Source organism: Fusarium poae, chromosome 2 (genome assembly GCF_019609905.1).
Source record: "Fusarium poae strain DAOMC 252244 chromosome 2, whole genome shotgun sequence".
Taxonomy (NCBI): domain Eukaryota; kingdom Fungi; phylum Ascomycota; class Sordariomycetes; order Hypocreales; family Nectriaceae; genus Fusarium; species Fusarium poae.
The window spans coordinates 1,107,905-1,131,271 of NC_058400.1; the positions used below are offsets into that span (position 1 = coordinate 1,107,905).

The following is a 23,367-nucleotide window of genomic DNA, read 5'->3' on the forward strand; positions in this document are numbered from 1 at the left end:
AATGATGAGGCCTTGAATGAATGAGAGGATTATGGTGAGTCCTGTGAGTGGGAGCATATGAGTGAAAAAAACTTTCAAGACGCCAGACGGGATCTTGGCAACAGCCCAGGCACAGCCAAGGTAGTAATAAATAATGAATTTTATTCTCATTTTGATAGAAATGTTTTCACCAGAACGAAGATTGAAGGATCCATAAAAGATATCCTGCGCCTAGTTGTGCTATTTAAAAGACGCTGACTGCTCAAAAAATAAGGATTTTGTTGAGGCTGAACCTAACCCTGGAACGTCTGCCTAAACTCTTCGCCGCATTTCCGAACAGTGGGGAGACTTCATTTTAAATCCCTGCGTCTACCCAATGATCTATAATGCCAAGATGTTCTGTGTCTGTTGGTTGTGTTGTAAAAGACACAACCAACAACCGAAAAATTCGAACGACTGGACATTTATCACACCGATAAGCAATGCTTTTCCGGTATTTATTAACCCAGTATGCGATTACTTGTTTATTGCTTACACAGAGTAACTAAAACCTTATATAACCTATAAAACCTTCTTTTATTAGGTAATTTTTAAGGTATAAGTTTTAAAGTATATATTTAAAATTAACTTATAAAAAATATAGTTTTTAAACTTAAATATTAATATAAGTCTTATCTAAAGGTATATATTATAATTTATAAAGTTAAAATTATAATAATTACTATAAAAGCTTTTATTCTTTTAAAGATTAATTATTAAATATTTCTTTATTAATATTAATATTAATAAAACTATATAATTATATAATTATTATATAAAATAATAGACTTTAAAGTCTTTATTAATTTTAACTATATATTAAATTAAAGAATTATTTATAAAAGCTTAGCCTTTATAATTAATTTTATTTTAAAAAAAAGAAATTAATTAAAAAAATTTAAAGCCTTTAATAATCTTTTAAATAATTTTCTTTTTAATATTTAAAGTTAATATATTATTAATATAAATAATAATTAAATTATTATTTTTATTTTTTTTAATTATAAAGCCTTTAATTATATAATTAATTATTAAGTTAATAAATTAAAGTTTAAATCTTTATTATATAAAGAGAAAAAGGCCTTAAAGGCTTTTTATAAAATAAAGTATAATAATAATATTAATATATTAAAAAGTAAAATACTTTAAATAAAGTTATTTTTTAATCTTTAAAATAATCTTTAGAATAATCTTTAATAAAAAGAATAAATTATTAATAATTTATAAGGTATTTAATAAAAATAATATTATTAAAAAGTTTATTAAATTAAAATTTATTATATTAAGAATCTTATAAAATTAAAAGACTAAAGAAGGTTTTAAAGAAAAAAAAAAAGCTTATAATTAATACTATAGCTTTTAATATAATAAAATTTAATATAATAAATATAAAACCTTCCTTTAATTAACTTATAAAATTACTTAATTAACCCTTTTAAAGTAGCTTAACCTTATATACTAATTTCCTTTTTTATCTTTAGTTATAATAGTATTATAATTACTACTATAGCCTTTTAAAATAGCTTTTTAAGCTATACTATATATAACTTATCTCTTAAGGCCTTTAGAAATTCTTTCTCTTTATTTAATAGAAGGTTATTACCTCTATAAAGGGTATTTTTAAGGGTTTTAAAAGCCTTTTGTTCCCTTTTTAATTAATTAATTAATTAATTCTTTATTTTCTTTAGCCTTTTTAATTTATTTAATTAGCCTAATTAAATAATAATTAAAAAAGACTATTTTAATTAACTAGGTAATTTTAAACTTATTAATATTTATTATAATTTTTATTTTTATATAAATATTATTATAGTTTTTTTTTTTAATTATATTAATAGCTATATAGATAATACTATTTAAAAAAGTAGATTTATATTTATAGTAATTATAATAAGTTCTTTATATACTTTTATATTTAAGTAATTATTTATTTATTATTTTATTATTATAATTAAAGTTAATTAATAATAAGAATTAAAATCTAAGTAAATTAATTAATAAGTAAATATTTAATCTTTTATATTTAAGTTTAAAGAGTTTAAAAGTATTTTAAGTCTTTATATTAAAGGAAAAATAAATAGGTTATATAGTAGATATTACTTTTATATTTATATAAAATTAAGATTACTCTAAGAGCCCTATTTTTCATAATAAATCTATATCTATCGATTTTATATTAAACTTCGAGGGATACCTATATCAATTTATTGACCCAGTGATTTCGTTGTGGAACGTAATGGGACTATGCGTCTTGAGATGATTCTGTTGATAGAGCCGACTAATGCTTGCGGTACGGTGGAGCTGAGAGGTACTCCGTAATGGCGTTATCTTAGCACTGAACCGGGATGTCACATACTTTTGTAAAAGATACCCTGGAGACATGTGTGTAAAGTTGATTACAGACAAAATGCCGAGAGAATGGAAGTAGTCTCAGACACTGGCCAATGTCCCCAAACTAAAGGTCAATTTACACAAACATCGAAAATGACTATTCCCCAATAACATACGGCTTGTCATTCTTGAAGATCAAGCCAGGTTTCCTCTCAGCCAAATCGAGCACCATCTCAGCGAAATAACTATTCGCCCACGCGAACCAAGGCCTCGTAAACACAGTCGAGTTATAGATATTGACACTCTCATGAATCAAACCAAGTCCTGATGTGTTCTCGAGAATGATGTTTAATCGCTCCGTAATCTCATCGTCGTCATCAGTACCGTAGATAGCTGATACATGGGCCATAGGCCAAGGGTTCGTGGCGTTTGCGTGAGGGCCGCCGATGCCGCGGAATGTCTCGCCGACTGCATAATACGGGTTTGCGCGGGAGAATAGAACGGACTTTGTCTTTTGGTAAGTTCTATCGGAACGGTCGAGAAAGCCGAGGTAGGGTAATGATACAAGGCTGGGAACGTTTGCGTCATCCATGATATACTGTCCACCGTAACCATTTGTCTCGTAGGCAAAGATACCGTTAGAAGTGAGAGTATGGTTCCATACAGCCTGGCGAATCGTTTTGGCATGTCCACGCAGTGTCGTGGAGAGTTTCTTCTGACTTCCTACTTTGTCTAGTACATCAGCTACGTTATCGAGCTCGACCGACATCATGGCGTTATCGGAGGTGATGTAGTTGAAAACACTGAGATCGTCTGATGGGCGATGACTACAGGCGACGAGACCGTTGGCTAGTTTTGGTTCACCGTTGCCGCTGTTGGGAACTGGTGGGGAGAGGGATCCTGCGTTGCCGGTCCAGTTGTAGTAGCTGACATATGACCAGTCGTCGGCCCATGTACTCTGAGATTGTTCGTCTATGACGCGAAGGATTTGGGTCATGGCAGATTTGACTTTGGTTCTTAGCATGCCATGACATTGGTAACAGGATCGGGCACTTACAGTTGTCATTGATGAAAGATGCGTCCTTGGTGTTGTTATAGTATGATCTTGCGATTTTGAGGAAGCCGGCAAGAGAGTCTAGCTCGTACTGCATTTTTGTTAACGTTTGGAATTTTGGCAAGACGTTGTTTACTCACTTTGCACTCAAAGACGGTCTGGTTGTCCACTGGTCTGATTGCACACGGTCAGTCTCAGAGTATAATGATTATTCGGGTTGAACATACGGATTCACAGTAACAAGCTCAGCATAATCCTAGAGTCAGTCAGTATCAACTTCGACAGATTCAAATAAGGTTTCAACGTACGTTGACGGAAGGACTCAATCCACTCTCGGGAGGAGGTTGAAAAGCGCCTGTGATGGTAAGTCAGCTACGATGATTGACCGATGTTAAACATCACCAACATACCACAGTAAGGATACTCAGAGATATATCTCGCTTCAGTGTTGATGATAGCCTTGACTAGTTCCTTCAAGTTCTCGTCTTGAGGTAGTAGCTTGTACAGATGAGCAAACTGGTTGCCGGTGTCGCGTAACCACTGTGCGCTGAAATTTATTAGCTAATATCCTCACAGTTACGGAATTCACTTTGCATACGTGATGTCCTGAGCAATTGTTAGCTGATATCCCAAATATGTAGACATGAAAACCTACACCAGTAACAATGAAGGCCAGGTTCTCCTTGGTATCGAAGTACTTGACCGTCGTGTCAAGCGTCGACGGGAAAGCATTCTCAAACAGACGCGCAAGGTCTGGATTCTTGATACGTTTCTTCATGTCGCTAATCACTTTCTGCAGCAAGGTCAATGATTTCCTCATCCTCAAGTCATGTCATGCGAACAGTTGTACCTCAACAGCAGGGCTCTTGAACGTTCTGCATTGTTCACTCGGCCTCATAAACGGTAACTTGAGCTTTCCTGAGGATAAAGGTTCATGGGGTTTTTGCGAGTAATCGACATAATCCGGACATGAACTCGGTGTACGATTCTGAGGTTGGTAATCCTTCCAGCTCGCTGCATCAACGCCTTGTAGGGCAAATGCGCCGAGGAGGATTTGTCGCGCGTACGAGTACAGCATATTTTCCAATCGAGTTTCACAAGATGTTAAGGCCAGTATCTTGGGAAGGGACAGAGATCAAATTCTTCATTTACTTTGCTACTTGGTAACGTTCGATCTTATAGTTTCCGATCAACCCGCAAATAATGCCGATCATACACATCTTGAGTCTAAAATGCGGGGGAATTGTTGATGTGAGATGACGATCTACCTTGAATCTATGTAACGTTGAGATAAAATTCAAGGTCATGATTAATTGAGGTGACGTAGTACAGTGGAGGTTAGACTTTAGAGTTGACGAGGGTGTTATGATTGGTGCGCGTGTAGATCTAGACATGATGCCTTACCATTCTACGCATACCTCATTAGTGAAATGTATATACTATCGGAGAATAGTCAATCAGTCACTCGAAGGCCAATTGTTGAATGTTATAGATTTGAACAAGACGGAAAGTGATGGCTTATTATTGTAGCTATCCAAGTGGATACTTCGGGGCCTGAATTATACCGACCTCGGTAGAGTTGAGGGGTTCTTGGACCCCGGCTCTATATCTCATGACCGACCAACTCGCACTTCTCCCCGAAGACTATCACGATAGCTTCATAAACATCAACACCAAAAACCACTCTTTCACCGTGTCAACAACTTCATAGCAAATACTTACTAACTTTCTATCATGGCTGACTTTACCGAATATGGCAATGCTTCTGCAGAATGGCTTGCAGTAGTAGACAGCAGGCCACCCATGGACCCCTCTCTCAGCCTCAAGGAAATGCAGCGCATCACCAACATGCACCGAGAAAACCTCGCAAAGGCTGAACTGGAGAAGTTGGGAAACCCAGAAATCCACATGAAAGATTACACTGTCACCGCACGAGACGGGTTTGCTCTAGAGGTCCGAACTTATAGACCACCGACAGCCGACAAGGACGCCCGTCTTCCGATTTACATCCACCTCCACGGTGGTGGCTATGTTTTTGGAAATATTCCTTCAGAAGACGCTATCTGTACTGCTATTGCTCTCGGAGCCAATGTCACTGTTGTGAACCTCAACTATCGTCACGCGCCGGACTTTGCGTACCCAACAGCGTGGGACGATACTGAGGATACCTTCCACTGGGTCCACGACAACATTGACGAACTCCTCGGCAACCCAAAGCAAATCCTGGTCGGCGGCATCTCCGCCGGTGCTCAACTCTCAGCTGCCTTGACGTTGCGACAGAACATGTCTGCAGACGGTCTTGCACGACCAAAGCTTGCGGGTCAAGTTCTGATGATTCCGGCTCTTGTTCATCCGGACTCCTACGCACCTATCCTTGAACAGCTCAAGGATCCTTCAGTATCATCCTTTGTCCAAAATGTGGATGCTCCACTACTCAACAAGGCGGCGGTGGACAAGTTCACCAGCCTATTAAAAGTTTCGAACCCAGATCCCAAGGATAGGCGGTTAAACATTGGACTTGCGTCTATTGATGAGGTCAAGGGCATGCCACCTACGACACTTGGAATCTCTGGCTTGGATTGTTTCAGAGATGAAGCTCTTTTCTATGGAAAGAAGCTTGCTGAGGCAGGGTAAGATACGTTCTTCTCAGGAGAAACATGCATACTAACAGTATCTTTAGAGTACCTACCGATATCCACGTCTTCAAGGGTCTTCCCCATGGATTCCGTCGCTTTGGAGATCAGTTATCTGAGAGCAAGAGATGGGATAAGGTCATGGAGGATGGAATCAAGTGGGCTATTTCTAATCCTGAGCCAACTGGAAAGTTTGAGATTAAGCTTGAGTAGACAGAGATAGACACTAGAAATAAAGTGAGATCCCCGTCATCATTATAGCCAATTGTTAATCACTTTCGTGAAAGTTCCATGTAACGTCTTCCCAACCGTATCGTCTTTTCAACTCGAACCCCTTTTGCATACTTCCCCAATCTGGCACTTTCCCACCAATTCCCACTCCAGCATACTTCGACTTGGGTAACTTCAGTCCTTTGACCTTAAAACCCAGTGCGACAACACCAACCAGTCCCAGCAACTCTGTGTACGCGAACTTTCTCCCAGGACAAAGATGCTTTCCACCGCCGAAAGAAAGCAGAGCGCCTCTTCTCTTCTTCTCGTCCTGCGCTGTCACGTCCATGAATCTCTCGGGTCTGAACATGTCGGCGTCTTGACCCCAGATCTCGGTGTTAAAATGTGTTACCGGCGGTGGCCATTGAACGTTGACGCCTTTTTTGAGGACATATGTGCGACCTTGCGCATCTTGGATCTCGGTGTCTTGCATAACGCGTCTATTGCCGATGGAATGTGAATAATGCCTCAAAGTCTCTTGGTAGCATGCGTTTAAAAACGGACAGGATTTCTCGAGTAATATCGTGTCGAATGTCGCTTTTTTTCCTTCTGGTGTTTCTGTGATAACAGTAATTGCTTCAATCTCCGCACGCACACGAGATGTGTATTCAGGGTTGCTGTGGACATGGACGAAGAGCCAGAAGAGCACAGGAGCCGTGTTTGTGACACCGACCCAGAGAATCATGAGCTCCATATGTGCTAGATCATCGTCTGTGAAATTTGTTTCACGAAGATACGGGACTCGCTGTTTAATGATTTCCGAAACGCCTTTCTCGTTCTCACTTCCGCTTTTATAGTATGTAAGAAGAAGGTCATTCATTTTGAGTCTTGCGTTAATAGCGGTCTTGGTCATAAAACTGGGGAGGCCGGCTGCTACCAGCATTGCTTGCTTATCGAATTCCCTACATATGTCAGCAAAGTCTAGTTCGAATTTCCTCGCAAGCGCTCACCAAACCAAGTGCATCTTATCCGCCGTAATAGGATTCTTGGATCCGAACACAGCCGTGGCAGATGCATCAGTGAGCATATCACGGAGCCAGATATATGTGTCGGCCACTTCGTGCATCTCCCTTGGCTTGACGCGATTGAGATATGTCATGAACCTCGAAAGCGAGTTACCATTAAGTTTATGCAAGCTTTCTCCACCCAGCGTAGAATGAATGAGCTGCATTCCTCCCTTGAGATTTGCTTCAACGGAAATTGAAGCCATCGCGTTATCGCTGAGACCCCACATCGCCTTTGAGGATTCGAGAATGAACGGAGTGAATGATATGTCGTTATTTCGCAAGGCTGATTGGATGAGATCTGGAGAGTTGATGACATAGAGTTTTCCGTTCAGAATTGGAATAGTAGCGATGGGTTCTTTGTGCCCTTTGCTACTGGACGTCAGTTTCATGGCAACTGCGGAAAGGCGAGGGTGGTAGACGTACAAGAGATTCACGTAGAGGTTACTTCCGTCACGTAGCATTGAAATAAGATGCCCTATGAAGGGAACTCGTGGTTTTAATATGGGAGGTTCATTTTCGTCGACACTCGGTGTCGCGAAGCGGCTCAGAACAAGCAATACAGTCGTTACCACTACCACAGCCCAAGTATTAGACAGGGGTAGATTGTCAAACATCATCGTGGGCTCTAAACTCCTCGTTGATAAGAAAGATGACGAAAAACAAAACGTCGCATGGGGCTCCAGTATTTAAAGACTTGGTAGTGTCTGTTGCTGAATCACTAGTCATTCCAGAGGCGGCTCTAATAACTTTTAGTTAAGACGTGATTGGTTGTCTCGCAAGCCATGATGACCGAAGGAGCGCTAAGACGCGCTTAAATCTCACTCTTGGATGAACTAGTCAGAATGTAGTTACAGGGAGGATTGGTGTTCCAGTTGATTGTTCTGTCATTGCAAATTGTAAAGAACATGGGGGGTCGGTGGTCCAGCGGTTAGTGGTCACCGGGCTTAGCCGACAGCTTATCCTCTGAGCCAAAGGTAGTAGGTTCAAATCCTGTAACTCTCAATTTACTAGCCATTAGAGGAGGAAAAAGGCTCTTAATTAGTTTAATCAGCTGAGCTAGTCTAACCCAATTAGGCTATACCTATAGAGACAATCCCAGGGAGGGTTTTTAAGGGGCTACTACTATATATCTCACTATATTAAGGAGGGTTTTAATTCGCTAGGACAATTTTCCCTACCTAAAAATAGCCCTAGATTTCCCCTACCTCGGTAGCTAGCTTGCCCACTAGCTAGAACACCTAAGAGCAGGGTCAATAAAAAGCTCAATTACACACACGTAAAGAACATGAACAGCCGAAGGGTCTAGAGAGAGTTAAGCACCTTCCTACTGGTAAATTGCAATATCTAAAAAAGACGTATGAAGCTTCCGCTTCTGTAGAACTGGCGCGGCAAAAGTTGCCGGGTATAATCTATTTCCCTTATCGTGATCCTAGGTAAGATCGTAAGCTAGATACCTCACATAGCAAACTGCGTCTGTCACGTTAATTTGGTCGATACGGTACCTGGGTACATATCTATGAGTGTTGTTTACTCGAACTCAAAGATAAGTTTATGTTTCGGAGGTAATATCATAAGTCAGCTGACATGAAGGACATGAAATCATTGACACAGGGCCGTAAGCCAGAAGCTGACCATCAACATTCTCCCGAACTTTACATCCAACAAGGAGAAATGTCGAAACTGTCCATCTCCAACGTTGCCATAGCCGGTGTAAGTGAAACAGATCCCTCCAAGATATCTAGCTGACATATTTCAAGGGCACCGGACGTCTCGGCCCATCGATTATAAAGTATCTGCTGCAAAACGGCTTCAAAGTCAGTGTGCTGACTCGCGACCCCTCATCTGCAAAATTGCCGAGTGAAGTCCAAGTCATCAAAGCAGATTATACTTCAGCAGAGACTCTGACTCCCAGTCTGGCAAATCGTGGTTTTGACGCAATCGTCATCATCCTCAATCGCCTCGCTTACGATGCATCCATCATCACACTGCAAGCTGCTGTTAACGCTGGAATCTACCGAGCCATCCCGTCTTATTTTGGGATCTCGCTGGATAATCCCGAGATTGCCAATATGCCATTCTTGAGGGCCAAACTACCTGTATACAGGGACGTTGAAGATAAAGCTGCAAAAGGCGAAATCACTTACACTGGTATCAATACTGGCATGTTTCTAGACTGGGTTCTCGATCAAGATATCTTTGTGGGCCTCTCTGGAAAGATACCTACCCGCATAGCAGATGGCGGGGACATTCTAATGTCCGCAAGCAGCCTCGATGACATTGGAAAGGCCATCACAGCAGTTCTTGCGAAACCACAAGAAACTATCAATAAGGTCTGCTATATGCACACAGTTGTCATGACCCAGAACCAAGTCCTGGGTTACGCCAGTGAAGCCGCCCCGCAAAGACAGTTCGTTGTCGAGCAAGTGGACACAGTGACTCTGGTCGAAAAGGCGTGGGAGCGATGGGACCAAGGCATCAGGGACCGCATCTCGACAAGGGATTTTGTCACTCGAGCAAGCTACGGTCTGGGTAATGGGTTCTTCACTAAGACCGATAATGAGTTTCTTGGCATTCGACAGTGGAATGATGAAGAGCTGAGAAGGGAGATCTTGAGGCGCGTCCAGGCAAATACCCACAGCGCTTGAATGGCTAAGGGTCTCGAGACTTACCTATGCAAGATTTTTGGAACAGCTGTATCGCATAACTAGTTTGAGATCCCATTCTCCTGTGTATGCGTGACCGAGAGCATGTATCTATTTATGTTAGAAAGACTAAACAGATTATGACGGAACTCTATTACAAGATGTTCAAGGTGACTGGATTGAATGATAACTACCGTCCCGTGTCTCCGTTTTTCGCCTTTGCATGTTCATGTGCTCAGTGTCGATACCGAAGATCCTGAGAAAGGTGATGCTGATAACTCAACACCCAGATGACGTGGCTATGCAGATAGAGACAAGGGGCTTGAAAAGTAAAAGATTAGAGGCTGTTCAATTGTTATTGTTTGATCATCTGTCAGGCATCCAATCGTATTTGTCGTGCTGTTGGTTGTGCCAAGTAAACCCGGGAGCCTGATTTGAGACGAGCGGGGTCAAACCATCCATCATTAAAATCGAGGGCTTCGAGGTTACAGAACATACGATCCTGATTGACTTCTCTGCTATTCTTTTTTCATTTGAAAACAAACATGTTTCAACCCTTCATACCGAAAGAAGGCCAAGGTGATGCTTTCCAGTTCGACAAAACACCAACATATCTCTTTCGGCTATATACAACAGGATCTTCTGCAGGATCAACCAGCACGAATCATGTTGCTTCACCAGCCCATCTCAAAAAAAGGAATGATGATGGATGCAGAGTAGATCTACTTCAACTTCCTCCGGAAGTCGTAGTCAAGAGGTTGACAGACCACATATCTTGGAAGGGAGAGCACACGAGCGGATGCAATCTCATGTCCTGGTCAAGTTCATTACTATGTCTACTCCAGTATGGTTTATATTGCCACAAAAATGACCCCAAAACTCCACCTTTGTCGAACATACATCTGATCATGATCGATACACGCGAGTTTCCGAAACGAACATTTCTTCGGGATCTTGATGCCATACGACACTACTATCGATCGGATTCCGACATGGCTGAAATGAAAGACCTGAAAATGCTGAAAGAATGGCGCGAACAAGACTACTACATGGGGGAGTATCTCACTCAGGGCTTACTCAATATTGAAGACAAATGCTGCCAAGTGTCAATGCAACAACTTATCAACACCGGTCTATTCTACCTGTGTCCCCCACTGAAATCATCGGAATGGAATGATTGGGCCCGTTGGGGAAAAACTGTGTTTCGTATTCGCACTTCTTTCTATGAACCACGTCCATTAGAGGAAACACAGGTTGAAAAGGCCGTATCGATCGCTCAGCATTGCAAGAGGGAAACTTTCATTTTCCCATTTGCTGTTATGCTATTGGCATTACAAAATCGAGACGCAGGTGACGAGCTCCTTTATAGAGAATTCCGCCGTAAATTTACGGGTAAAGTGGTCTACCATATTTGGTTAATGCCTCGCTAATATGTTTGTACAGATGAAGAGATGAACATCGGCGACATTACCTATGATCTTGAGAGTCATCGCATGAAAGAGCTCGCGCAGTTCGAGAGGCTTATGGAATATATCATGGCGAAAAGGGCGATGCTTTTAGGCACGAGTGATCCGATTAACCACATCACAGACGGCATCCAAAGCTTGTCGTTAAACCTAGGAAATCCGGACACTCGCCATTCGTAACCCATGTTTCAAAACACAGCCATAACATACAATTTATAACTTCACTTAACCTTGCATACAACAGACCATTTAAATAATGCCGCGAGTTGTCGCGTACGACTAGTCAGCCTTCAATTTACGTTTCTCAACTACAGCGGTCCACATACTGTGTGAAACATTTCACGAACCTGTATATACTGGTTTCAAGAGATCAGCAGCAAGAAAGAAAACAGGGTGGATTGTCACGTTATAAGCGCAGAGTTTGCCTTATCTGCTGTTTTTTCTCTTGTCAAAAGAGTTGATTTTATATGTATACTTCGGGACTTACGCCTCGAAAATCACCCAACAAAAGCTCTTGTCAAAAACATACAGTGGTGTTTATCGTATCATGCATTAATAAGGCTACCCAATTTGGAATGCAAGGCTGACGGTCTACAACCACCCAGGATCCCTTTACCCCTCATAACACAAAGTCTCTCGTACCGAAATAGGTCTGATCAATTGCTCTGGCGAAATACATCTTCGCCATGTCCGATCCCCTATCAGTGGCAGGTACTGCCGTTGGCATTGTGTCACTGGGATTGCAAGTTTCACAAGGCATTATTAAGTATATGCAAGCAATAAAGGGAAGGAAAAACGAAATTCAAGACAGCATACAGGAAGTACAACGGGTGGTGTCGCTACTTTACCGTCTTAATACTGTTCTTCCCGAAGTTGATGGAGGAAAGTGCATGCAATCGCTTCAAGACAATCTAGACAACTGCTATATAAAGCTAAACCCCAGTTAATAATATTATAAATCTCTTATAATAGGAGTAGAATTTAAAGGTTAATTAATTAAATTATTTATATTAAGCTTTTAGCTATAGGCTTTATTATTTAACTTTTTTTAAGTTTAACTTTTTATTTTTAATTATAATTAAAAGATCTTATTAATAATTACTATTTACTTTTTTAATTATTTAAATTAAGCTTTATATAATTTTTATTTAAAAATTTAATTAATTATTTTTATAAATATTTTTTTTATTTTTAATAGATTATTTTTTAGCTTTTTTATTAATTTTTTTTTTAATTTTTTTAATTTTTTTAATTTTTTTTTATTTTAATAAAATTATATATATAAATAAAATATAAATTATATATAAAAACTATTAATTTAATCTTAATAAAGCTATTAAATTTTATAAATATATATAATTTAATAATTTCTTTTTATAATATATTAATTTTATTAATATTTTAATATTTTTAATTATTAATTTAATATTTTTAAATTAAAAAATTATAAAATAAATATTCTTATTAATAATTTTTTTTAATTAATATTTTTTTTTTTTTTTAATATATAATTATAAGATTATTTTTACTCTTTTTAATTTTATTAAAGGTTATTTATAATACTTTATTTATTTATATAAATTAAAGAATTATATATAGTTTCTCTTAAGATAAAGTTTCTAATATAAATATAATTAATAAAGTAATTACTTAAACTCTATAATATTAATAATAAATAAAAAAAGCTTTTATTAAATTATATAAATAGTAGTAATTTCTTTCTTTTTTAATCTTAATTAATTAATAAGTCTATTATTTAAGATATCTATAGAGTTAATTAATTTTAATCTATACCTTATAATACCTTATTAATTACTTTTATAGGTCTTATATAATATAATACTAATTACTATCTTTAAATTAAAACCTATTAATTATAGCTATTTTCTTAATCTTAATATTAAGACTATTAAGATATTTATTAAGTCTTATAAAAATATAGTAATATTAAAAGAGTTATATATAAAGGCTATTAATCTTTATATAATTAAGAAAATAAATAGCTTTATTAAGATTAAATTAATAGCCTTTAGCTATAAGCTTTATCTTTTATATATAAAGAGTTAAAAGCTAAAAATAATACTAAAGAGTCTATATAGGCTTAAGAAAAAGCTTATTAAAGGGCTAATTATAAGTTTATTATATATATAAAAAGAATTCCTAGATAAAATTAATATATATAATAATAAGTATTTATATATTAACTAATTTAAATAATTAGTAAGGTAAGTAATAATTATAATTAAGGCTTTTAAGTTATAGCTAATATATAGACTATATTAATTATAGCTTAAGACTATAAGTATATAAAGGCAGTAAGTAAGGTTAATAGTAATTAAGTAATAAAAAAATTAAATTTATATAGTTAAAGTTAATATTAATAAAGCTTAAAGCTAAAGGCTTAGTATAAATTATCTAGCTATATAACCTTTTAATTCTACTTTATAAAATTCTATTAATATATTATTAACTAGTTTATTAACTAGGTTAATTAATATTATATTATATATAATTTATAAGAATTATTAATTATATTTAATAAAATTAAAATTAATTAATTTAAATTAAATTAATATTATAAATTAATTAAATAATAAATAATTATTTTAAATAATTAATTAAAATTATAAAAAAAAAGAAATTATTATTATTTATATAATTTAATAAAAACTTTTTTTATAAATTATTAATATTATAAAGTTTATATTATATAAATTATATTTATATTAAAAAACTTAAAATTTTAAAAAAGAATTTAATTTAATATTTTATTAAAAATTTAATTTATTTAAATAAATTAATTTTTATTAATAATTTTAAAGAAATTAAAAAAATAAAAGCTTAAGCTATTATAAAAATTAAATAAATATAAAGCTAAAGAAGTTATAGAAGTTTCTTGACAGACTTAATCATCTGCAATAAGACGCAGAGCCATCAAGGACAGTAAGAGCCGCGATGCATTCACTCGTTTACCCATTTCAACAAGTGAAATTAAAGTCACTTCACCAGTCTTTACGAAATGACCTAGACGATCTAAGGATCGCCGTCGAGATTATGTCATTGTATATATCTTCCTCCACGCCATCTTGTATCTCTTGGAACCCACTAATTATAATTAGGGAACTGAACATCAATATTCATCACGAAGTTCAATACATTTCGCAAAAGGTTACCACGAACTCGATATGCCAAAATGAGCAACTACGAACGCAAGTAACGCAGAATTCCGATCAGCTTGAAGCTTTGAGGTTCTTGATGTCTGGTACGCTGGAGTCCATCAGAGATCAAATACATCAGACACAATGGGTCATCAAGGATCTCGATCAAAGGGTTGACGGGAGATTGAAGATGATCGAAACAGGGTTCAGCCATACACACGGCAGTCATTTCATGGCTGAAAAGATGGAGAGAATAACACAGACATTATCTTCCCACTCCCAGTCGCTATCGAATATGGTATGACACGTGAAAGACTTGGGTTCATCAAATGTCCAGTGGCTGACCCATTTGTGCTCAAGGGAATACAACTTTCACCAATACAGACAAATGTCCACACTGATGCTATCGCAAAAGAACTAACGACGAAAGAACTAACAACGGCATATCCAGTATCCAGTGATCCCATGATAAGTGGAACCGGCCTGCTTGTGGATAACTCATCTAAATGCGATTGTGCGTCGACTTTGCCAACATCAAGAACGTCATTTGCATTCTGGCATATGAGGTTCGAATTCGAAGTACAGGAACAGCACCACCGGGGCTGCGAACTGTTCGGTATACATAGAAACAAAAGGCGAAAGGTCCTCGCACAGTTCCCTTTGAAGGTAGCTTGGTTTTCCGCCCGCATGACATTTGCCTGCCTTGAATACACGTCTGGAACAAGCAGCCCTGGCCAGTCACTGCGGTATAAGAACGTTGACCAAGCTGATCAGAGCCCTGTTATTCAAACGATTTACGAGATTTTGGAATGGGACATGAAATCAAAGCCAGAGACAGAAATCGTTCGAGACATGGAAGTAATGGAACGTCGAATCTTGTCTATGTACAGGGATGGAACAGCGTCCGCATACGACCGAGACGAGTACGATATGAGCCATGCAGAGGTGAGCAAACTATAACTTGATCTTTTTTATATCCCTAACACTAGCTAGGTCTTGTATTCCGTTTTTGAGAGCGCTGTCTCGGATTACGCTTTACTCGATAGAATGATACAAGACAATAGAGTCCTTCGTGCCGTTCTGCGGGTCTTCGAGAAACTACTGAAGGTCAACAGAGATTATGACGGAAGCTTGTGAGTAGAGCGGAGTAGATGTCGCATTTTGATCACCCAAGTGTGTCCCGCTGATTTGGATTTCGCTGTAACAGGTTCGCTACTATATCAAAGCATAAGGACTGGTGGCAAACTCTGAATCTGTCTGAGATAGAGACTCAGAATGTCCATGACCTTTTATGCTGTATAGCAAAAGTGTCATGTCTTGGCCCTCATGATATATATTATCTTACTTGGGTTAGCCCTAGTGATATCCTCAAGCATTTTGTACGAGCAGGTTAGTTGTTAGCACTCCTTTTGCAGTTGTTCATCTAGATTAATCCGTATACTGACTGATATATCTCGCTAGCTGAAGATATATCGCCATTATATAAAGCAATAATTTCACGATCTCTCGATGATCTTATCGCCTGTGTCTCTATGTCACCAAAGTCGATATTGGAATCAGTAAAGGTTGACTGGAATAATTCGTCTGTTGAATTGTGTACTGTTCTACACTTAGCCATCGATTGGCCTGACGGATTGCGATACCTCCTATCAACTGAGGCGAAACGTTTCTTGAACGACAGCAGGTCCACAGAAGAATATTCCCCGCCCATCGTTCTGGCATGCCAGACGCCCAATTTAGAGTCTGCGACCATTCTTTTGGAGGCAGGCTGTTGCCTTGAGCTATCCCTTCGGACAGGTCGTGCGTTTTGGGGAACTTCAATGGAATGCATTGCAGTTGTTGCCTCCAATCTCGCAACAAGGAGACTTCAGTTACTCAAATTGGCACAGGAGAAGCTTTTAAGGTTTTTTGAGGGCGAGACAGTTATGTTTGCCGACTTGGCAGCCGCGAGCATTTGCGATTCTCTCGACAAGGCCAATATTCCCTTTCATCAAAGTCTTCGCGTCGAGAGAGACTACAAGTCAATTTACTCATGCACCGCTATCCCCTTTGAGTTTTTCAGCATCTTCTGGGATGCCGGATTTCGCCAAAGCAGAAGCCATGATAAAGCTGGCCTTTTGCCGGCGATGACATATCGCTGTCATATGTTCTGTCCTCCTTACCGGAAGGGAACCTTTGACTTCTTAGACTCATATCACTGGATGCGTGATCACGATTTCCTCGATGTAACGCCAACAGATCCACTCAAACTAGGACTCAATCGGTCTTCCACTGCATATCACTATATCGGGGCAATGTTTGGTGCTTTCTTTGATGCAAAAACATCAGAATCTCCCAATCATTTTCCAGATGCTCAGTGCGTGATAGATGAACTTTCAAGAGTTCAAGTTGAGGATCAATGCGACTGCTGGTGTAACGCTGCAGATCACGGTTGTTCGCCTATAAAGCTACTTCTCAAGTCTCATCTTAGCGAGCGTCATCCCGGGATAGCAATGGATTTCGATGTACTACGACACATTGTCTTTCATCATAAAATTGTTGATTTCTGGCCCTCGGCTACCGGCCAGAATGTCACTGGCTACGCAAATGAGCTTTTGCGTCTTCTTACATTTGAGGCTCTTGACATGACCCATACATGCTGCACATTTGAAGCTGTCCACAAAGAGATCGTCAAGGATATGGTTTCTACAGCAAGTGAGAAGCCTGCAGCAATATTTAGTTGCAGAGCGGAAAGGGTTCGGGGCATTCGTTCCTTGGCCGAGGAAAGAGAAAGCGCTCACCTGCTTGAAGACTTGATGTCAGAGTTCACGCCACAGTTGATTCTACAGGGTCCAGGACCTGAGGCTTTTGAACTTTTTATCAAGGGCTATTGGCGGCAACGTGTGTGTGTAAGTGAGCTTTCATTGACCCTGCTCTTAGGTGTTCTAGCTAGTGGGCAAGCTAGCTACCGAGGTAGGGGAAATCTAGGGCTATTTTTAGGTAGGGAAAATCGTCTAGCGAATCAAAACCCTCCTTTACACATTGAGATATACAGTAAATACATAGTGGCCCCTTAAAAACCCTCCCCGGGATCGTCTATTAGGCATACCTAATCAGGCCTAGCCTAGCCAGTAAGCTAGTGACTAATTAGGAGCCTCTTTGGCGGCAACGTATATCTCAACTATATGACCCTGACCCCCGCGTTTTGAGGGAGATGGAGCAGCACCAGCCTTTTAAGGGGTTCGAAGCACCATCTGGTGTAGAGAGATGTGAGTGCCCCATAAAACAATCCCCAGACATGGAAGATAACAGATAGCTAGATGCATTACCGAAGAGGGTTTTGCGACTCCTTGGTGACGATTTTCAGCTGATGAGGATTGATGATTCATCAAATGACAGCATACTTCCATCTAAGGCGGAAAATTTGTATGAAATCGAATCGTTGTGCGGGATGAAGCCATTCTGTCAGTATTGTACTAAAAACAATCCCGGTCAAGATTTCGATAGTAGTGGTGGTGATGACAGTGATGAAGACACGGTCTATTCAAGTTTCTAAATGGCTACTAGATCCAAAGAAGGATTCAATTCAACATATGTCAGCGGTATCTTCATTCAATAAAGCGTTTTATAGTAAAGCCATACTCTCTTGTTGAATATTGTCAACTTGATACCTTGCCTTGTACAAGGATATTTTTCAAATCACTGTTCTTGTAATGCCGAGACCAACATAGGTACACATAGACTGCGATAACACAAGAAGATGATGGGGTCTGTTGAAAGCAGGCAGCCAAAACCGCTGTCACGTTCGTGGCCGATTAAACATCTGGTTTTAGAAATTGTCTAGTGGGTAGCAGAAACAATAACCTCCTACGTCTTAGGTTACAAAAATAAATAGTCTAAGAATCATAGTCTAAGGAGCATAAAGTGACCTATTAATTTCGTCTCTTATGCTTCTAGCGGCCAATCTTTCTGATACCCTGAGGCCAGGCTGTCTTGGTGAGTACAGGGTAGGGGAGGCGACGGCGGGGATGAATGATGATCCGCACTCCCGTGACTTCCCCACCTTTGAGATCACCAGGTAACCGCCAGGCTGAGGAATCTTGAGCGCTTCTGCCAAAGTCATTACAATAGCGTTTTTTTTTTCAATCCTGCCGAAACCTTGTATACAGCATTGGCCGAGGACAGAGAGAGAGGCGTCGCTAACAGCATGAAGCTTAAAGGAATACTCCATGCTCTTCTGGTGCTAGGGGCTTCTGGGGTAGCCCTGACAGGTGCGCTACTCTTCTCCACTGATTCACGATACCCGACGCTAACCATCAAAGATACGACCCACGACTACAGCGGACCTTACGATCTCGGACTTCACGACGGAAATAACCCAACAATACAAAAGAATTATAAAGGATGGGTGAACCCAGAGGACCTTGCTCCTATGCCACAGTGCATTGCCCAGCAAGACCAGGCTGCCTGGCTGAGTGCTATGACCCGATGTACCAGACATCGATGCACTAATCACTTCATTTTCTGCACGCACTATCAGTGGCTCACTGAACTCAGCTGTCTCAGTAACGAATTCTCCCCGACCACCATCCAACGTTACGTCTCGTTTTGCAGTCGGTCGGTACTGGCCAAAGCACAACTGGCCGAATGGATACAGCAAATCACCGGTCGGACTTGGCTGGTACACCTCGGTGACACCAATGGGCTACAGAGTTTGTCCCCGAGAAGCTTGACACAAGGATACAATATCGTCAGCGTAGAACAAAAGGCACCAACGTGCCTCAGACAATCGGCATCCACACTCAATGAACCGTTTGAACATGTGCTGGGATCTTGCAGTTTCACGGGCGTGACAATCCACGAGGGCAACGCAGCTCGGCCCTGGGAATACAGCACAGCTCGGAAGTCTATGACTGCCCTTGGCTATGATACCGCCGGGTATGACCTGACCAACTCGCACATACCTCCAGGCGAGTATTTCGACAGAGAATGCTTTTGCAATTATTTCTCGATCGATGCAGAGCACGAACCGTGTTCAGACCAACTCGAGTTGACAAAGGAGAGACTATGGTTGCATGCCATATGCGGATCTTCAAAACTCCCTGCGAACTGGAAAAAGCCACTGAAGATTATTGGAGAGAATTATATCCCGACATCCAGATGGGCAAGATCTTCAGACCTTCCAGACATGCCGCAGAGCATACCAGAATTCTCCGAACAGTGTCGAACTGAAGCATGCAATACCGACTCAGAAGGCTTTTGCCAGGTAGAGCCCGCCATAGACAGATCCTGTGTGTGTGGAAAACTCGATTACAGCCTTTGTCAAGGATCCTGTCAGAACTTCGTGTCAAGAAAGAAGTACGTCAGGTGGCTTGTAGATCTCTGCGACGATGTTCAAGACTGGCATGGGCTGCCCAATGATTGGCATGGACTATTGTTGCCTCGGCCTCGCGACATGATCCCATGGGGTTGGAATCTGAGATCAGAAAACGAGAAAGACACGAACTGCCCGTCCTATACAACAAACGTCAGCAGCCTTGCCATTATCAATATACTGACTGCTCTTGCTGTGTACTTTGGAGAGAGGTTATCTCGAAATGTCAAGATCGTCGAATCTCCCCCGAAAAGTCCAGTTTGGGTCCTGCGAGGGCTCGTACTTGCCAGTGTCCAGTCAATAGGCCACTGGATCGTGGTCAATACTATTCAGAGTACACCGGGCTACGAGAACGTCCCCACATTACAACTCATTCTTCTCTTTTGCACAATGCCTCATCTTGGTTGGCTCGCGATAGGAGCCAAGCGGATTCATCGTTCCGAATCAAAAGATCTGACCGCGGCATGCTCGGCGCTCTACGGCGAGGTTTTCCTGCAGATCCCCACCTTGTATTTCATGACTACGGTTGCGAACTACGGATTGAGGAATGGTTTCTATTCTGGTATCTTGCCACATACAGATTTGGGGTATTCCGCTTGGATGATGTACGGTGGAGCTGTCCTGTGGCTCGTGCCTGTGGCGATCATGACTGTAAAGATCATGCGAATCCTGATTCTGACATTCGCTTCCCATACTCAGATATACAGGCTACCGGAGGACCTATCTCAATGCGATGGTAATGGATGTACGCCACTCAACGACAAAGATGAAACTGATCATTTGTTCAATCCTGGGTACAGTGATTCGGGAGATGGGCTCAGCTATGGTACTATACCAGAGGTGGCTGGGCCCGGTCAACCCCCCGAGCATTCAAGGGAGCCTCATCCAAGTCTGTACGTCGTTTTGACTACCGGTCTTCCTGTAACATTCCTAGCTCGATGTCTCTTCTGGATTGGGTTCATTCGTGTCAGTGGAGCCAAGTAAGTCAACCTCCACTCATAAAACGGCTTTCATTGCTAACTGATCACAGTTACTGTCCTCAATCACTTGGTATCTTGACTACCGTATGGATGGCTACTTCACTGATTCAGGTCACTCTCAAGTTTATCATTTAGATACGACGAAAACCTTTCAACAGGTCTCTGAGAAAACGTACGCTATGGATGTTGAGTTGGACCATGACCGAAATAATACTCTGAAGTATCAACGGTGTCAATTAGTTCAGAATCTACAACAATTGCGACACCCGCTGCCTGCTAGTGATGCTTTGTATTGCTTTTTTATTGAGCGTGTAGTACAGTTGGCTCCACAAGCAAAGCCACATTACTGCTAATTTGTAACATTGTTCAAGTAAATGATATTCATAGACAAGGTTAAAATGATGAAAACTACGAAATAAAATAAATCCTCTCCGAGATGGTATCACTAAAAATGCCGGTATACTCTGTCGTATTAACCCCGCTGACCCAATGTCATCGATGACCCATCGTCTAAGCTTGAAGCTCAGTTCAACATTCATGCCACGAACAATCTATACTTGGCTCCATGTAGTGTTGTGTAGAATCCTTTCCTTCAATGCCAGATGATCATGAATCGCACCGACACTCGACATCAGATTAGGATCTAATGTCAAGTGCTCCACTGAGAAATTTGCGTCCTCGACATCCACAACTTCTTTCCAGAGCGTCTGTGTTTTCTCTGACATCATGAAAGACGAAGTAGACTTCCAGCTTATGCAGCTGGTGCGTCGATCAATCCTCCGATACGTGAAAATAGCAACACGAGATGACTTGCCCTGCGGTGGTCTTTGGTACGATGTCTGGTAATACCAGCATTCAAGAATCTCGAGCTTGGGCATTTCCTTTGCCATTTCTGCCGCGTGACACAACATCTCATCGCGCCAATCGTGTCCGTTCAAAAGTAAACGACTTGAGGTCAAGGCAAGCGTCTTCAATATCTTATACCCGATATTGTGACGAGAGAAGAAGATGTACATCGCATCGAAAACGAATGATATCGCCAAATTTTCCAGGTTGCCTCTGAAAACGGGGAGTAAGTTTGCGCCATCAGCGCCCATCCTCACTGCTGTCGGACGACGGTGATAAGGAGTATCCTTTTCGTTGTAAAACGAAAAGTCTTTGGTTGAGGGGGGCAACACGAAATCTAGAAAATCCAAGTGTGGTTAGTATATTGTCAGTTGAATATTAGGAAGAAACACATACCATAATTATAATACATGTCTCCTGGGTCTGTAAAACACCAACGCTCAACGTGGACATACTCCAAACATGTCAAAGCGCCCATAATGACATTTAGGGAGGATGGTGCCATATTTGGAAAGTATCTCCGGCGAACAAGAAGTTTGGAGATACATCTTACCTTGGGTATCAAAGGTGGCACCCGACCCTGGAATTTGAGAGGCTTGAGGCCGAGCAATTCCGTTGCGTTAGAGTGCCATGCGGATTCCGAGTCCTCCCAACGACCGCCGAAGAATATGTCATCAGGGAGCTCAAATACTCGCATGTGTTTTTTAAGGAGGTCTGGCGATCGCTTCCGTGGTGAGACGGACATTGAATGATTTTGGGGAGTTGCCGCGGATGCAGGCCTTGCTTGGATAGGCGAGACTAGACCAAGCTCGAAGGTGATACCATGACCATCCCACTGCGAAAGGACATTAAAGAAACTCTGAATTGCTTTGGTAAAGCATGTTTCATTGAAGTCAAAACTGTTTTCCGCGTCGAATGTTTTTCCCTTGCAAAGGAAGATTTCAAGCAGAATGTGCTTGACTAGATGTGTGCGGCCTTTCGAGTAAGAAGTGAATTCCTTCAGGTTCTTGAGGTTCACTGTCAGACTTCGAAATAGTTCCCGTTCGACGATAAATTGCCAAGATTTGGAAACTGCGGCAAAGTTAGAGAGATTGACGCTGGTGTTCTCTCTTCCTAAAGTAAAAAGATAACCTAGGATATCGAGTTGGAGCTCGAATGGAATAGAACGAGATGTAGTCGGCTGCGTGGTGATTGTGGTGGCAGAAGTCATCTTGAGTGAAGTGTTTGACTCAAGATTTCTACCGGTAGCAAGTGATGGACGAAGGCACTTTATATAGTTGGCAAGAGGACGCAAACTCAAGAATATTAGATTTTAAACCATGGAAGTAGGTTCTCGCCAGCCAAAGTAAGAGTTGTTGGGAAAGTCAGTTATTTAGATAAATTGGTCTCCTTGATGTGTTGAGTTTCTCATGCGTACTGATCCCTTAGTTTACGTATACATTCTTTTGATATATGCCCGCAGAATTAATTTAGGCGCTTTCAGGTTCACTGAAGTTTTTCATACAATTGAGTCAGACTGCGCAGATAAATTGCACAAATCCTATAGGGTTCCTCTCAACGTGAAGATTCCTGATGTAAGCCTGGTGAAAAACTATTCACATCCTTTATT

At 40.2% G+C, this 23,367-nt stretch overlaps 7 protein-coding genes across 7 annotated transcripts; 4 read left to right on the forward strand and 3 right to left on the reverse strand.

The window, feature by feature from the left end:
- Positions 1-2,448: 2,448 nt before the first annotated feature.
- FPOAC1_004290 (uncharacterized protein) lies at positions 2,449-4,481 on the reverse strand (the record flags this gene model as incomplete). The annotated part of the gene is made up of 10 exons (XM_044848842.1): positions 2,449-2,455; positions 2,526-3,357; positions 3,407-3,494; positions 3,544-3,577; positions 3,631-3,659; positions 3,712-3,758; positions 3,814-3,950; positions 4,002-4,009; positions 4,059-4,196; positions 4,254-4,481. The coding sequence occupies 10 exons, from the start codon at positions 4,479-4,481 to the stop codon at positions 2,449-2,451; spliced, it is 1,548 nt and encodes a 515-aa protein (XP_044707552.1).
- Positions 4,482-5,137: 656 nt separating this feature from the next.
- On the forward strand, positions 5,138-6,249 carry FPOAC1_004291 (uncharacterized protein; the record flags this gene model as incomplete). The annotated part of the gene is made up of 2 exons (XM_044848843.1): positions 5,138-6,033; positions 6,084-6,249. 2 exons carry the CDS (start codon positions 5,138-5,140, stop codon positions 6,247-6,249), a joined length of 1,062 nt encoding a protein of 353 aa, XP_044707553.1.
- A 55-nt stretch (positions 6,250-6,304) lies between these two features.
- Positions 6,305-7,774, reverse strand: FPOAC1_004292 (uncharacterized protein; the record flags this gene model as incomplete). Its single annotated transcript, XM_044848844.1, has 3 exons — positions 6,305-7,208; positions 7,257-7,682; positions 7,737-7,774. 3 exons carry the CDS (start codon positions 7,772-7,774, stop codon positions 6,305-6,307), a joined length of 1,368 nt encoding a protein of 455 aa, XP_044707554.1.
- Positions 7,775-8,897: 1,123 nt separating this feature from the next.
- On the forward strand, positions 8,898-9,958 carry FPOAC1_004293 (uncharacterized protein; the record flags this gene model as incomplete). Its single annotated transcript, XM_044848845.1, has 2 exons — positions 8,898-9,023; positions 9,071-9,958. 2 exons carry the CDS (start codon positions 8,898-8,900, stop codon positions 9,956-9,958), a joined length of 1,014 nt encoding a protein of 337 aa, XP_044707555.1.
- Positions 9,959-10,863: 905 nt separating this feature from the next.
- FPOAC1_004294 (uncharacterized protein) lies at positions 10,864-11,601 on the forward strand (the record flags this gene model as incomplete). The annotated part of the gene is made up of 2 exons (XM_044848846.1): positions 10,864-11,347; positions 11,399-11,601. The coding sequence occupies 2 exons, from the start codon at positions 10,864-10,866 to the stop codon at positions 11,599-11,601; spliced, it is 687 nt and encodes a 228-aa protein (XP_044707556.1).
- A 3,539-nt stretch (positions 11,602-15,140) lies between these two features.
- On the forward strand, positions 15,141-21,047 carry FPOAC1_004295 (uncharacterized protein; the record flags this gene model as incomplete). The annotated part of the gene is made up of 7 exons (XM_044848847.1): positions 15,141-15,524; positions 15,573-15,712; positions 15,934-15,968; positions 16,194-17,467; positions 18,772-18,829; positions 18,881-20,912; positions 20,963-21,047. The coding sequence occupies 7 exons, from the start codon at positions 15,141-15,143 to the stop codon at positions 21,045-21,047; spliced, it is 4,008 nt and encodes a 1,335-aa protein (XP_044707557.1).
- Positions 21,048-21,463: 416 nt separating this feature from the next.
- Positions 21,464-22,968, reverse strand: FPOAC1_004296 (uncharacterized protein; the record flags this gene model as incomplete). Its single annotated transcript, XM_044848848.1, has 3 exons — positions 21,464-22,095; positions 22,155-22,212; positions 22,312-22,968. The coding sequence occupies 3 exons, from the start codon at positions 22,966-22,968 to the stop codon at positions 21,464-21,466; spliced, it is 1,347 nt and encodes a 448-aa protein (XP_044707558.1).
- Between the last annotated feature and the right edge of the window lie 399 nt (positions 22,969-23,367).